We start from the raw sequence: 16,390 nt of genomic DNA, 5'->3' as shown, positions 1-16,390 counted from the left end.
CTTCAGTTCCCAACAACTGTAGTATAATAAAGGTTGTGTGTCACTCTGCTGAGACTGCAATCAGACTCATTTCATGCTGTATCTGGTACAATGTCCCCATACCAGTACCACTAGCATGTTGTTCTCAGTATGCTAGTTAACATTTGCCTTGTGGCAGCAAATATATTTTATCTTTCTGATCGTGGTATAGAGTTAGAAACACACACACAGAACACTGAAACAGTAGGATCTTTTGTCCCCTGCAGGGTGTGATATAACACCATATAGTATGGGTTCCCATATGTCCTTGTACTGTGAAACACAAATTCACCCACCTACATAGCTAGTAGGGTACAGCTTCTTTCATGCATTGTGCAATAAACATTCACACAGTTGGGGAGCATTGTATGGTGTGAAGTAGTGGGAGGTGCATGCGGAGCTGGAATTCCCTGTATCCTTTAATTGTGTGACCCATATGAAAAGCATATTTCTCCTGTGGCCAGGAATAGTAAAGACAACACACACACTCTGTACCCTCCCCCCCTCACTGTTACATGAACGCAGTCTCCCTTCCCCTTTTCAGCATGGAACTGACACCTTGATTTCTCTTTTCCTTCAGGTGCAATGCACACCATTTCTGCTCTGGTTCTCAGTTTTCTGCCCAGTATTAATAGGAGTCACAGTGTACTGCTTTCCTTTTTCCATTTCTCACATTTCTCTCTGTGGATGAGTTTTCACTCCTAGTCAATGTTTCATGAGCTGGTGGCACAGGCTGCTCCAACACTGAAAAGAAATACTTCTCTCAAATGTACCACACACGTTGCAGCTTTAAGCTCAGCGTAATGATATCTGGCATCAGATCAGTTTCTCATTGTGCCTTGGAATGTGACAGCATGTCTGATCTCTTCTTCAAACTAGGAGGAAACTGAGATGGTTCTGCCACATACACACCTCAGCATGTTGTTGTCCTAGGACCTAGGTAGAACTCTCCTTGAACTTAGTTGGTGCATGGAATGCATTTGTTGCTTGATAATGAAAGAGTTTAATGCAAGCCAAGATGATTCAAAAATGGGGCAAAAGGAATGGCTGGTTTTTGCAGGTGTGTACAGTGGTGCCCCGCAAGACGAATGCTTCGCAAGACGGAAAACCCGCTAGACGAAAGGGTTTTCCGTTTTTGAGTTGCTTCGCAGGACGAATTTCCCTATGGGCTTGCTTCGCAAGACGAAAATGTCTTGCGAGTCTAGAGATTTTTTTTTCGCTCCCCCCCCCCTTTATCTAATCTGCTAAGCCTTTAATAGCCTTTAATAGCCTTTTAGCAGCTAATCCCCTAAGCCTTTAAGCCTTTAATACCCGCTAAACCGCTAATAGCGCTAATCCGTTAAGCCGCTAATAGGGTTGCTTCGCAAGACGAAAAAACCGCTAGACGAAGACTCTCGCGGAACGGATTAATTTCGTCTTGCGAGGCACCACTGTATATAGAATTAAACAGCTAGCATGACTATAGCTTTTAGGACAGCTTTTGGGATGGGAAAAGAAAGCAGTAAAAAAGCAATTTAATTTAAATCCTTAGTTCATTAAGGGTACTATTGGGTTCTCTCTGTGGCCTCATGGTGTGACTGTAATATTGCAAGCAAAGATTTTCATTAGCCTGATGCCTCTGAGTGCCAATAAAATGTTTCCTTACTTTTAACTTTTTGCTCCAAAACTTTCTCCCAGCCATCCATAGTTTAACTTCTTTGAAATTTTTAGATTGTTATCTGATGCCCCCTCTTTCCTAGCCTAGTGAAGCTATGCGGGGCTAACTCCATTAGAAGCTCGCCTTTAAAAACCATTTCCTTCTGCTATTTGATCATTTCTGGGCTTGGGTTTTGTTTTGCTTTCAACGTCATCCTCTCACTTGTCAGCCAGCACATGACTAGAAGAGTCCTGTACGCGAGGATCATCTCCTCCCTCTTTCATAACCCTGACATCTTCACTTTGCATACACCCTGCAGAACTGCACTCTCTTCTAGGCTGTTCTCTTACATATCTAATGTGCTGCCTGAGCCTCCCTCTCTGCTCTCTCCCTCCCACTGAATATCTGTGTTTATATTTCCCCAGATGGATTAGTTGCATTTTCTGAAGATAGGCAGCCCATGCTGTTTCTTGTCTTCAACTTTGAGTGAGTAAGGGGTTCTTGTCCCAAATTGTGTTTTGTTCTACACACTTGTGGGTGGGTGGGGAGGAGTGTCTTCCACATTTGTAGAAGCCTATATAACATATGCTGCTGCTGCTGCTATGTGTGTGTGCGTGTGCGCGCAAGGGGGAGCAGCAGAGGTACAGATCTGGACACACTGGGCCAAAAGGGTTCTCCATTCCACTGTATGTGGTGTACTGGATGACAATGGTGGCAATTTCCTGAAAAATGGGCTACTGCTTCATGGTTAGCTATACACAGGAAATATAGAAGCTGCCTTACACTTGGTCCATCTAGCTCAATAGTGTCTACATGGACTGGTGGCAGCCCTCCGTGGTTGCAGTCAGAAGTATCTCCCAGCCTCACCTGGAGATGCTGGCAATTTAACCTGGGATCCTTGCCATGCAAAACAGATGCTCTACCACTTACCCATGGACTCTACTATACTAGAGGGAAGTTTAAAATGGGTATGAATATAAGGATCAGATCTGCAACATCAGCTGGTAACTATGTCTGCAGAAGGCAGAGAAGTCTACATATAGCTCTGGAAAAAGAATCCCCATCACCTTTACAACCATCTGGAGTGAGAATAATTCAGAGTGAGTGTCACTCATGACGGTGGAGATATAGATATATGACTGAGGGGGAGTTGGTACTGAAATAACAAGCCTACCAATGGGGATACATTAATATAGTTCATGGGGAATAAGGCAGTACTGATCTGACTGTGTGCTAAGCAAACTCTGTGTATAGAACTCTGAGGTTCTGATGTGCCTGCAAATAAAGTTAATGGAAAAATAACTGCTCATTTTTATGGGAGCTAGACCAGGATTTGAAAGAGCCTTATTTTTCTCATCCTCTGAATGTGCAATTATCATAAATGTTAGCCTCTATTTTAAGGATGGGATTTGTAATTTATGCATTTTAGGCAGGTGCAGGAATTCTTTTCTACACAATGTGGCTATGGCCACATATTTACTCCTATAACTCATGTTTAAACATCCTCTTTAATATGAGTGTTTCTGTATCTTAAAGTTTACTTCAAGGGGAGAAGGCTGATTTAGGGTGTAGATTTAGGGTGCTTTGCTAGTCTATGCACCAGATTAGAAACCAGTGGCATGTAAGGGAGCAAATCTATATTATTATTTTGAACAGTCATGCAAAGGGATTCTTTTCACACGATAATCAGTTCTATGTGGCAGCTTAGAAATTTGAAGTCACCAAGATTCCTGAAGCAAGTTCTCCTCACTTAAATAGCCAGTCTTCGGCTGCCTGAATGTAAATGTTTAGCTCTTGGTTCACAGACTTACTTCTGTGTGTTAACTGAATGAAATCTAGTGTTTTCTATACTAAACACTGATTTTATATAACCAGACGCCAGAGTCTTCATACAACTGTTGTACCTTTTAATGGTTTGCCTCCTAACCTGATACTGTATTTGTTGCACTGACTTCCAGCAGCAGATGCGACGAACTGACGTAATACGACAATCAGTGCCAAATGCGCACAAGAAGTCTGTGTGGATTCACTTTTTATAGATTGTTGAAGTACTCAAAAAGCTACTTTTGCCAGCAGTGCCTTTAAAACCAGCTCATGCAGAGTTCTGCATCTACTCTTGTGGCTTTTGCACCACAACTTCGGCACATGGCACCACAGCTGCAAATCACTGCAGGCCGTGGATACTATCCAGCAAGCAGCTGTGACAATGGGCCCTCAGTTTCTCAGCTGTAAAATGTGGAGAGCAGTCTTTCAGTTGTTACAAGGATCAAGCTCTTTAAAAAAAGAGTAAGTCTGATAAGTCTGCTTACTCAAAAGTAAGCCTCAGTGGACCCAATGGGGCTTGTTCCCATGTGACTGGGTGCTGTTAGTTTTCAACCAACAGATGCTACCTTGCAGTAGTAACACCCGTGTGTGCCTTCTCTCTGTTCTCTCGGGTGTAGGGAATCTGTGGCAGCAAGATTACTGGGAAGCCTTTTCGCTTTGCAGTGTGGACTTTGGGTGCTGAGGGGAAATCGGCCGTCGTCCCCACTGTGGTTGTTGCTGCCGCTGCCGCTGCTTCCCACTCCCGCCCTTTTGCAGCCCCTCGTCACATGGGCGTAGCCAGGGGGGCGCAGCTGCAGCTGATAATAAAAATATAAATTGCATCGCAGATAACTCTGCTCCCCGCACTAACATAAAGCCTGCACCCCCTAATAAATCCTGGTTACGCCTATGCCTCGTCCTCTCTCACCCGGGACTCTCCTTCTGGGCTTCTGTACCTTTCGGGCGCCACACGCAGAAATGGACCTCGGCCGGGGGGGGGGGAAATCTCCTCCACGTCCCTGCATCTCCTAGTCGCGGGTGGGGGCGGGGCGGGAGTCGAAGCAAAGACCAACCTGCACCTGTTGAATTGCCACCTCTTAGCGCAGCAGTTTAAAGGGGCGGGAGCCACGTGTTAGGCGGTGCTGTCTATGGCGGAGCCGAGTGGGGCTTGTAGGGCGTGGAGAGGAGGGAGCCGAAGGGGGTGTGTAGCCGGCACGAGGCGGCTGCAGCTGCGGGCGAGCGAGCGAGGGGCGGGGCCTGCCACCCCGGCAGCCGTTAAAGGAGCCACGAGGGCCTGGGCCACGAGGCGTGGCTTCTCGCGCCCCCCTTCCCGCCCCTCAGCCCTCACAGCCCAGTAAAACTCCTCCACTCTTCGCAGGCTGTGTGTTCTGTGTCGCGGGAAGGGGGGGCGGCGGCGGCGAACAAGAGCGTAGTCCCGCCCCGTCCGAAGCGTCGAGCTCTGCTATAGGCGGGCGATCCCGCGTGGGGGTTTCCATGGCGACGAGTCGCTAGGCGCCGGGCTCGTGTGTGTGGGAGCCGAGCTCAGACCTAGCAGGGAGCCCCGGAGCGAGAAGCCGGGAGGGCCGAGGTCAGCGCCTGTCTGGACGGACGCGCGACGGGGCCACGCGAGCGGGGTCCCTGCTGAGGGCTGGAGCGGCTGCTCGGTCCCGGTTGCCCTCGAGGAGAAGCAGGCGGCAAGCAAGCAAGCAAGCAAGCAGCTCTGGAGCGGGAGTTTCGTCCGCCCCACGCGCCAAGAAGCTCCTCTCCCGCCCTCGAGGTCCCAGGAGCACAGGGGGCCGCCACCAGACTCCGGAGGAGGCCCAGCTCCGAGGGCAGGGAAGGTGTTCTGAGGGACGAGGAGCAGCAGGAGGTGGCGGCAGCATCAGTTCCAGCCCTGGCAGGGGGAACCATCATCCAGCGAGCCCTGGTCCTAACCCCGGCAGGCCAGCCTGGTGGTGGGCAGGGACCTCGGTCGTTGCCATGTCTCCTTGGAGCCCACCGGGCAGAGGTGGTGGCCTTAGTCCTGCTGGCAGCAGCCTGCCTTGGCTATGAGGATGGGCAGTGGCGGGTCCTCGGGGAGGGAGGAGCGGCTGCCCTCAGCTGCCGAAGAGCAGCTGAGCGGCGGGGATCAGATGCTGGAGCTCTCGGGGCGCCACTTGAAGAAACTGCCCTTGCCAGTCTGTGCCCTGGGCACCCTGCAGAAGCTGTACATCAGTGGCACGGGGATAACGGAGCTGCCTGAGGAGATCGAAGGGCTGCAGGAGCTGCGTATCCTGGCCCTGGACTTCAACAAGCTGGAGGAAGTGCCCGAGGCCCTGTGTCGCCTGCCCAACCTGACCCGCCTCTATCTGGGCAGCAACCGCCTCTTTGGGCTTCCCGCAGAATTCTGCCAGCTCACCACTCTCCGTTGCCTGTGGATCGAGAGCAACTACTTGTACCACTTCCCTCGGGTTTTGCTTCAGATGCCTTGGCTGCAGTCCCTGCAGATGGGAGACAACCGGCTCAAAACACTGCCCAATGGCCTGCCACACATGAGGGGACTTCGTGGGCTCTGGCTGTATGGGAACCGCTTTGAGGAGTTCCCCAAGTCTTTGCTCCGCATGACACAGCTTCACATCCTCGACCTTGACCGCAACAAGCTGACTGAATTCCCTGACCTGAGCCACCTGCGGAGGCTTCGGCTCTTCTCCTACGACCACAATCCAGTGGAAGCACCACCCAATGTGGCTGACACAGTCCTGGTAGTGGGCGAAGGGGCTCAGGAGTTTCTGGAGGCTAGGGAGGAACGTCTCCAGGCCCTTCGGGAGCAGGAAGAAGAAGAAGAGCAGGAGGAGAATGAATCTGAAGTTCTGCAGGCCCAGATGAAAAATGACTCCTCCATGTTGGATGATGGAGAGGGAAGTTACTGTGCCCAGGAATGTTCTCCAGAGGAGACATGAAAGGCTACAACAATTAACATGGCTGCTGCTGTAAAAATAAAAATCTGATGGATGTTGGTAGGCTTTTGGCTCTACTGCTTGACAGGGTATTAGGAGCTGGGCATGCACTAGGCTCAGGAGGAGCCACCATCTCTGAGGCAGGTTGATGGGACCTTGACGATCCCTTGTAAAGAACACATGACAGCAACTCATCAGAAGGCTTGCTGTCTTTTTTCTGTGTGGAGCCATGCTTGACCCTAGCCCATATAGCTGTAATGCACTATGGGTAACTTGTAAGCACCCTACCGAGTCCTAGGACACAAGGGATGGGAATAGGAGGTACTGTATAGGAAAAATTATTCTCATGATGGATCATTTCTTTGCATCAAATCTTTGAAATGTTAGTCCTTTTGACCCTCGCTCAAGATATGGGCAATGGTCACATCCTGGTGGAAAAGTACAACCTGCCTCTCTCTGGGCAGTAATCACCTCCTTGGGCTTCCTGCAAAATTCTGCCAGCCGAAGACTTGAAGTGACTTTCCTGTGCTGCTCTGAGAGTCTGGTGTATCTTTGGGCGATTCCTTTCTGGTTTGCTACAATGAGTCTCGACAAGTCAGGATAAAGCCATCTTGTTCTCTCCCCTTCCTACCTATTCTTACCCACCTTGAACTCTGAGCCCCGGAGGGCTACAGAGTTGAGTGTGTGAATGTAACATCTTCTTTCATCCCAGGATTTTTTATCCTACTACTGGAATTAGACTTGGAGAGAGAAACGTCCTTTGGACTGCTCCGTCCAGCTGTCAGGTTTGAGAAGAAGCTCATGCGAAAGCTTTGTTTGTGCAGAGAGCTCCCGGTCCAGGAAAGAGCTTTGCCTCCAGTCTTTGTATGGTGGGAAAGGAGCCTTGTGCCTTGCCCTGCTGCTTTTCCTGACTTTTTATTCCCTTAAAAGGGCACAGAAGCAAAACTGGTATGACCTGGGCCACTGCAGACTTCTTGTGGGTCTTGGGTGGATGGGTGGCAGTCACAGGACTTGCCCCCCATTTCGGAAGGTGGCAGGTTCATTCTTGTGGGGGCTGTCGGGCTAGATTTGTATTAAATCTAAGCAATAAAAGCATGTCTAAGAAGGGAGTAAGAAAGAAGGAATGTGGGGAGGGGGGCACAAATTCTCAGGGAGGTTTCTCCAAAAGCAGGAGACCAAAGCTCTTGGGCGGCATCAGGGGCTATTTTTAAAGAGTATTGTAAACAAAATTATAACACCTGGTGAAAGGAAGCAATGTTCTCAGGCATTCATGTTGAGATATATATGTATATAAACGTCTTTTTCCTCTGCCTGTTTCAGCACTCCACTCTTTTTTGCACTTCTCTTTCTGTCTCCCTGATACCTCTTTGCTTCTGACCCCCTCCCACTGTTCTCCTCCCCTCCATTGCTCTCCACTGTTTTTTCCCTTCCTCTCTCCTCCAGCACACACCTCTTCGTCAGCTGTCTTCAGTCCCATTCTGGACCAATTCCACTATGTTCAGCCTCAATCTTGATATCTCTGTTGGCATGGCATGGCTATCCAAGCATTGCCAAAGTTAACATCTTTGTCTTGGAATGAATTTCAAAGAAGCAATGGGTGTTTATGCTATGCTTCTAATTTTATTACAGTTTATTTCTCTTCCATTGGCTGACTGCCACAAAACATTGTGCTACTTATGCCATCTCTTTTCTTTCCCTATATACCGCCCCCACACCCAGTTTTGAAGTTTCTGATGGAGTGGGGGAAGGATTCCTCTTCTGTGGAATGTTGTGCAAAGAGACTGAATGCAAAATATCTGTGTCACTTTGGGGTTGGTTTCAGAGAGGTGATTCATACAAAATGTTTTCACACTCTTTATCAGTTCAGCCACATGATCATCCTAACCTGCACCTTTAAATAAATCTATTACCCTAGATCTGTGGTTACACACCTGGGAATGTCATGTGCAGAATTTCCACCTGACAGCTAATATGGTGTTGTTTACAATTGAACTCCACTGAACTACTGGCAATTATTGTCAGAATCCACTTCCATTTTTAGCATTGTACAGTTAACTGCAGCATGCTGATTGTGTGAATAGGCTTCTGCCTGAACTCTTGGTTTGCATAGTGTGTTGGCGAACTGCAGAGTTGGCAGGAACCAGTTTGAGCTTTATGCATTCTATTCCAATTAGGTCAGTGTTTCCTAAACTTTTTTGTTTCTCATTAAGAGTCTCAGCAGTTGTCTTGTTTTTATTGGGGTAACACCTTTGATTATTCTCACTGAGAAATAATTACTAACAAGCCTGCAGTGCTGAATTACCCCCATCACAACATCTGATGGGAAGTGTTTGTGTGGCACAGATGACTTTTGAGAATGAAAGGCCCTGTTGTTAGCTTGATTTCAATGTTACGTCCTTTTAGCTAATAATTTTCCTTTCTAGGATGTTATACAGCATTCTAAAAGTCTTGAATTAAGTCATTAATGTCATATGTCACACATCCCCTTTGGTATTAAGGACAGTCCACCTTTGACAAAGTTATCCTTGGTAGCCAAGCCGTAAGGGCTATGGGAAGGTGCAATGGGGAAAAGTGCAACAGCTTTACTAATGGTGTGGTGTGGTCCATACAGTGAAGAAGAACTGAGTATTTATAGTACAGCAAAATGGCAAGAAAAGGATGATATTCTGATGACTAAATGTTATTTGTATGTTTGGTTACATCCATATTAGTTTTATTTAAAGGTGCTGAAGTACTGCCTTTCTGAAATTAGCTGGAAACAGAATTAAAGTGGTAATTATACCTGGTACTAACTATATTAATTGCCATGCCCATCCCTATGATGACGTCCCAAATATCTAAGATATTTACTCAGAAGTAAGTCCTATTACGCAAAGATCCCATGTGACTTTAATTAGAAGCTTCCACTTTGTAGTTTAAATCTCCAGTTGCTTTATGGTTTTTTTTATGAGCCTTGGCTTTGCTGATGAATGACTCCTTAATCAGTCAGTGCCTTTCCTCCAACAGGCTTGGGGACTTTAATATCTGTTTTCCTTCCTTCTTTCTTTCTTTCTGAAATAGAGCTGTTTTGCAATTAAAAAAGTAAAAGAAATATTAAGGGGAGAAAAACAGTATCTAAAATGCCCACTGGTGGGGAGCAGGAACTGATTTAATTAAAGGGCAAATGAATCAATAATGCCCAGACCATATTGAACAGTAAGCAATTAGAGGCAAAAGCTGCAAGGAAGAAGTTTCTAATTAAAAGCACAATGGTGTGAGAAGTCTCAATAGAGCTGTGCTTGCTGAAAGAAAGGTAGTGTTAAGTTCTTTTATTATCATTTTCTAAATGAAGAGAATCACCACAAATCAGGTCTGGAGGAAACAGACAACACAAGAGAAGTAGAATGCATCATCTGGATCATGGGTGGGCAAACTAAGGCCTGGGGGACGGATCTGGCCCAATTGCCTTCTAAATCCAGCCTGCAGACAGTCCGGGAATCAGCGTGTTTTTACATGAGTAGAATGTGTCCTTTTATGTAAAATGCATCTCTGGGTTATTTGTGGGGCCTGCCTGGTGTTTTAACATGAGTAGAATGTGTGCTTTTATTTAAAATGCATCTCTGGGTGATTTGTGGGGCATAGGAATTCGTTCATTATTTCCCCCCCTCAAAATATAGTCCAGCCCCCCACAAGGTCTGAGGGACAGTGGACCGGACACCCTAGTTGAAAAAGTTTGCTGACCTCTGATCTGGATCATTGGTAAAAAGTGAATGAATGAATGAATGAATGATGGCAGTTCGAGACTTAATGGCTAGTGTGCACTTGAGGCCCTTAAAAATATTAAACCCTTTAACCCATGTACAGTTTTTGAAACCATTGTTGTTTACTGCCCCTGGCCACTCAAAGCCAAGTGAAATCAAAATGTTTTACACTGCTTTGAGAGGATGCTTGCTCAGACTCCCTTAAGTCTTCAGGGGTGTTCCACAGACAAAGGGCAACCACTAAGAACACCTCTCTGTGAGTGCTGTGAATGTTAAACTTGAGAGGGTGCTTCCAAATATTATTGGAGCTTACAATGAAGCAGAGGGATGGAGGCCGTTGGTCAGGTATGTTTGGCCCAGTTTGTTTAGGGCTTCATAAGTCCCAATACATTAACAGTGTGATCCTGCACATGCCTACCTGGAAATAAACCCCACTTGAATTCAGTGGAACTTACTCCCTGGAAAGTGTATATAGGACTGCAGCCTAAATTTAGCTAGTAAGGCAGTAAAGAGCCAGTGCTGATGGTCTGTCATGGGTGTCATATGCTTCTTGTGACCTTCAGAAAGTGAGAAGTGATGTTTCGTACCAGTTGACATTTCTGTGCTACTTTTGAGGGGCTTACCCACAGAAAACACAGCCACCTAACGTAGAAATTGTTAAGTATTAATTCTGAGCTGATCTTAAAAGAAAAGGCTGCAATAGAGCTTAAGGCAAGGATTCACTGCTGCAACTTGAGTGTCTAAATTTGGATAAATAAATCCAGGAGACCTGAAGACAGTGAGCCTGATAGTACGGAGTGTGCTCAGAGTGTCAAATTCTGTCCAAGTCACATGATCCAGTCTTTATTACGTCAATCATGCCTGGACATAATTACCATCATTTCACCTCTCACCCAGCTCCCTAAATTGAAGAAATTAAAAAGATAGAACTTGTATGCCATCTTTCCTAGAAATGCCCAGGGTGGTGAACTACACCCAACTTTGCTCATCAGGCAAAAACTGTTCAGCCCGGGCAGCAGGTATTCTTGGCAGGGTGGATGTCAGAGCTGGATTATTCAGAGAGCTGGATTGAGAGGTGGGGTGACATGGTAGCCAGAGAGCTAGGAATTGGGTGAAATCACTAGGTGGCCAGAGGCAGGCAAGCTACGTTCTCTCAGCTTAATAACGGGGGGGGGGGGGGAATAGCACTACCCCTATTTTTCAAGGCCATAATAAAAATTACATCTTGATGATAATCATATAATAATGAATATGTTTATTGTTTATTCCCCCAATGCACAAAGTGCTTACAATAGTGATAAAGAATAATAAAGCACATGTAAATAAAAATAATGCATGACAAGTGCTTTTAACATTTTGACAGTGCTATATCCATTTTAATTGATGCAGTTACTATTCCTTTAATGACCAGGAGAGCCTCTTCAGCCTTGCTGTGCAGCAGCAAGTAGAGGCAATTTCAAAGGCTCCCCAAAAGTGCTCCAGCGCGGACTCGCATTTCATGTTGTGGAATAACATTGCTTTGGTTACAAACAAAGCTATTGTTTTATATTGCCTTGGGATCTGGAGTTCTTTGTTTGGGATGGAGGTACCACTGAGTCCTTGTGAGAAGCTGTGGCCAAACAATGTTGTGAGCGACTAGAGAAATGTTTTCATTTTAAATTAGTTGGTTTGGGCATTTTAGGGAAGATTTATTCCTGAACTGTTTTTCCAGGCTCATTCTTTCACAGAGGCATTTTCTTTGTATCCAGAAATATTGATGCAGCTGCTAGAGATTACTCAATCCCTCCTGCTAACTGCAAAATACTGGTTCCCATTGCTTGATGCCTTGCAGGTACTGAAGTGCTTTTTATTCTGTGGGAATACTGGGAATTGCAGAATTCACAGGGCCTTGAACTCTCAAGTTCATGTTATCTGTGCCTAGCATTCAAGAGTTATTAAGCCAGAAATGGGGCAGTCGAGCCCTCCCCCGACTCTGTTAGAAGTTTGTGTAATTTTATTTTTTTTTAATCAGTGGGAGAATGCTAAAATAACACTTCCTGGCTTTTGCATCCCTAGGTTCACTTTATTTTTAGATCTCCCGCTCTCGCCCTTCCTCTTCCTTCTCTTCTTCCTCTCCCCAGTATTTTTCATAGTTTTGGGGTGCTTTTTTCCTCCACCCCCAAGCTTAAAGAACCTTTCAGAATCATGCACATTCCAGCTGGTGAGGCATTGGAATGAAAAGCACATATTGGGAAGCTTATTATAAATTCTGAAGTTGGCAGCACTTCTGCTGTGTTTATTCAGTAGAATTCGCACTTAGTTGTGGCTCTTTGAGAGTCCTGGGTTTTGATCTTTGTTGTCTTGACACGGCATTGTTTTGGCAGCACAGATCTTTTCCTCTAGCTTGTGTGAACCTTTGGAATGCACTGTACTGGATGTTAACGTGACTAAGTAGCTCATGTAGAAGTCTGTAGGAATCCATGTTGGAGTCTCCGCATCTCATTCCAGGATGACTCACTTTTGCTGTCATCATGCCCACCCTCTTTTCTCTCTCTTTCAGCAATATTATCTCTTTTTCCCCCCAATCCCCTATCTTGTCCCTCCTTCTACTAAATTCTGTCATGATGTACAAAGATTGTTACACCTTCATGATCCTGCATGACTAGGTGTTGTACTGCACAGAGTGGCCTCCTCAGCATATTCTTTGTCTCAGAGCTAGGCCATCCAGCCACTGTTAAAAGTATTGCTATTTTTCCTCTGGCTTTCGCTTGTGCTCTTGTACCCCTGCTCTGTACTGTGTCCGACTGAGCCATGTTTTCCCTGTCCTTACAGGGCGTACCCATGACTTTTCCCCCCAGCCGGAACTCGCCAGAACTTAGTTCCGGCACCTCTCAGGTTGGCACCATTGCCATTCTAATAGAACAAGGGAGGCGTTCATGGTGAGCTCCAGCGCTTCTTTTTCTAGAAAAATAGTACTGGGTGTACCCCTCTTCCCATTCTGTTTTGTGTAGAAATACCTCAGGGGGAGCCATGAAGATATGACACCTCAGCTATGCATGCTCACTAAAGGTCAGGCTTTATAATTATGTTTAAGACTCTTACAATGACAAGGTATGTGTGCTTAGGTATAGTTGAGGGTGTGCTCCATACAAAACCCAAAGAGATAGAGTATGTGTTACAGTGTGGGGCATAACTGTCTCTTGCAACTTTTGACAGCTATGTTGTTTTCTTTCTGAGTGAAACTGGGGGCCATTTTCCCCACTCCTTGTTCAAAAATGGATAGGGCTGCCATGGGTCCCATAGAATTGCTTTGGTGGCTAGATCTGGCTTCTCTTCTACCACGTGATCATCCTTTGTACTTATGATCCTAATTCTGAGATGAACGTAAAGGGTATGCATTTTACCTCATGAACTTGTTTTTTAAAAACACATGCAGCAGAAGACTGAAGTCTAGATAGACCAGCAGGCTTTGTTCCAGGATAACTGATCTTGTACCCAAGCCCAAAAGGAACTCTGATTAGTTAGATCATAGATAGCTTTGCTACTGTCAGATTGAGGGATTCAGATCTTACCAATCTTAAACTGGTTGTGTATCTGAACATCTTGAACCATCAGTGCTGGCTTTATTGTAAATAATAATAATAATAATGAAACAGGGAAATGTTCTTTGATCACTGGCATTATATGCTTTGTATCTTGTTTTAGTATCAATGCATCTGTTTCCATCTGTGCTTTCTGACTGCGCTCCCAAGGCTACCAAGTGGAAAGGAAGTCTTTGAGAAAAAGCATGGTTTGGAAGGGCTCTGGGTAAACAAGACTACCAAGATGATGGAAAGAGAGGAAGGTATACTCCTCCTTTCAAGAAAACCCTTTTTTTAGGAGGGGGAAATTAGCAATGTAACGTGAATTGAGTATTTTAAGCTATGCTAAATGTAATATAATGATACAAAATGACCATGATGGCTCTTTGCAAGGAAGGAATATAAACAGGAACATCTTTCAGATGCCACAGCTCTGTTGAAGTCAGTGGACCATCTGTGCCCAGCTATCAGAGAAAGGCGCGTAAGCCTCTTGCAGTTCTGTTTCAAAGGCTCATCTAACTTGGAGGTTAAAAGTAGAGGCATCCTATCTTTTATCTGGAGGTGACATTGGGTAGTTGGTTTAGGATGTATTGCCATAGTGATCCACAAATGTCTACATTAAACTTCATAAGATTTCGGCAATATCCTGAATTGATTCACTGTCTCATTTAGCCAGAATTGTCTGTTCTTGACTTTCTTTCTTTCTTTTTTTTTTTTTGCTCTCCTGTTTCTCAAGCAGACAACTTTCCCAGCCAAGCTGGAGTTGGGCAAAATGGAGATGAGCAATTGAGCATTGTTACATGTTGTGGTGTGATAGTTTGCATCACCCCTCCTGCACCCGATTTTCCTACTATAATCACTGGTCAAACACATTCAAAAAGTCAGGTTTCCCTGTAGAAAAATACTCTTGCTTCTTCAGGGAAGGTATGCAGACGCTTTAGCCCACAGTCAACATGGATCTTATTTTTCCATGTGGACTTTTTTACACATTTGCCCACACAAGAGTACTTTCATTTGAACTTGTACCTCAATGTTTTACCATCCATACTGCTGCAAGGTGCTTGATGGCATGCTTTCACACTGTGTTTTTGTCCCCTTTCCTCTCCCTGAGTTTCAGAGACCTGAGGTCCATTGCGGTGTTTGTTTGCCTATGCACATGGCCATTTTTTGCAGGGGGCGGAATACAAGTTTTCAATAAATCAGACTTGCACAAAACAATGGGTTAACACTTTTTAAAAATAATGTAGGTGTATTGTGGCTGGCCCTACCAGCAACCCACTGAGGAGCATCTCACCAATGGAAATAAGAGGTGGCACCCAGGAAAACATCACCACGCTCGCTCTCCCTCCCTCTCCCTCCACACAGTCCAGTCCATCCACATTTGAGTGATGCGATTTTATGTTGGATCTTTCTTTTCCTTTGATCTTTCAGGAAAATCTGAATCAAGCAGGTCAAAGTGCAGGCTATTAGTTGGATGAGTACAATACTGTGTGGGCAGCATGAACATGGTGTGTGCACACAGCCTTATAGTTTAGATTTTTCATATCAGGTGTGTCAGTAGTTACAACCTGGAGACTTCAAGAGAGATTTTACAAGCAAAAAGGAGATATCTTTCAAAGACTTACATTCCAATGCCCCAAGACTTACATTCCAAAAGGAGAGCCTTAAGGAACTTTTTGTCAAAGTATACAGTCATAGGTTCACCACAGTTACATTAACACATCTGTGACTGCTAAGTCTTTCATATTTCTCAGTCTTATTCCAGCTAATCATCCACTTCATTGATGCCAAATGGTGGGCAAAGGAGTCTGTTCCATAGACTGCAATTGAGAAGGGTCAGTCATCATAGTGAGTCCTCCAGTGGCAGGACTGTTATTTCAGATTCACCATTCTAGCCGGTGCCATAGGACTTCTTTAAAGCCCATGTAAAGCAGTCTTCTTCTGAGTTGGCTCACTGCTTCATCCAGCAGTGTCTTACTCGAAGTGGTTTTGGCTCTTCCAGATCTCAAGTAGTTGTGTTTCTCAGCCCCACTACCTTAAATCCTTTTAACTGGCAATGCCAAGGATTGAATCTGTGACATGCTGTCACCGAAATGTGAGCATTATTCCTTACTTTTGAGGATTATACCAACCGTATTCTGCTCTTATGAGCAATGTGCAGAGGTAATAAGCTGTTAGTGAACGTAAATGTGATAGGCTAGATGAAAAAGGAGGACATTTCCCGCCATGCATTGCAACATTTTCATGGTTTTATCTACACACGTATTCTTTCATACAAGAAAAAAACATGACATTGGCTTTTAGACCTATGGTGCTATAATAGGGTTAATTTCCCCCAACCTTAATGATTCCCTTTAAGATAAAAAAGCAAGATTGCAAGGAAACTGCTGTACAATAAAAGTAAACAGATATATTCTGTTATTGGCAGGTACACGCTGATATTTTCAGTTCATATCTGCAGAGTTTCAGGAATCCAGGTTTTAAAATAAGCATGGGGGGGGGGGATCTATCTATATGAACATAATGAGACCCCTGGAGATATTCAGCTGGAATATGAACTATTGGTTTCATATTCTCAAGCATTCTTAATGCAAGCTATAAGTCAAATCTTGTTGCCATCAGGGTGCTGTTTCACTTCACCTGTGATTAAGTAACCAGTCTGCCCAACTCTGGCTGGATTAAGAGAGAAATATTTTA

At 45.2% G+C, this 16,390-nt stretch overlaps 2 protein-coding genes across 2 annotated transcripts in view; both read left to right on the top strand.

Moving 5' to 3' along the window:
* Positions 1–16,390, top strand: part of SDHAF2 (succinate dehydrogenase complex assembly factor 2) — a 63,510-nt gene that overhangs the window by 37,557 nt on the left and 9,563 nt on the right. The gene's annotated exons all lie outside the window — the stretch shown is intronic.
* Positions 4,847–7,701, top strand: LRRC10B (leucine rich repeat containing 10B). Its single transcript, XM_081022347.1, has one exon. The coding sequence runs from the start codon at positions 5,506–5,508 to the stop codon at positions 6,394–6,396; it is 891 nt and encodes a 296-aa protein (XP_080878473.1). The 5' UTR covers positions 4,847–5,505; the 3' UTR covers positions 6,397–7,701.

The sequence above is a fragment of the Podarcis pityusensis genome (assembly GCF_964106645.2).
Source record: "Podarcis pityusensis genome assembly, chromosome: 1".
NCBI classification, from domain to species: domain Eukaryota; kingdom Metazoa; phylum Chordata; class Lepidosauria; order Squamata; family Lacertidae; genus Podarcis; species Podarcis pityusensis.
This window is presented reverse-complemented; position numbering and strand designations above follow the sequence as displayed.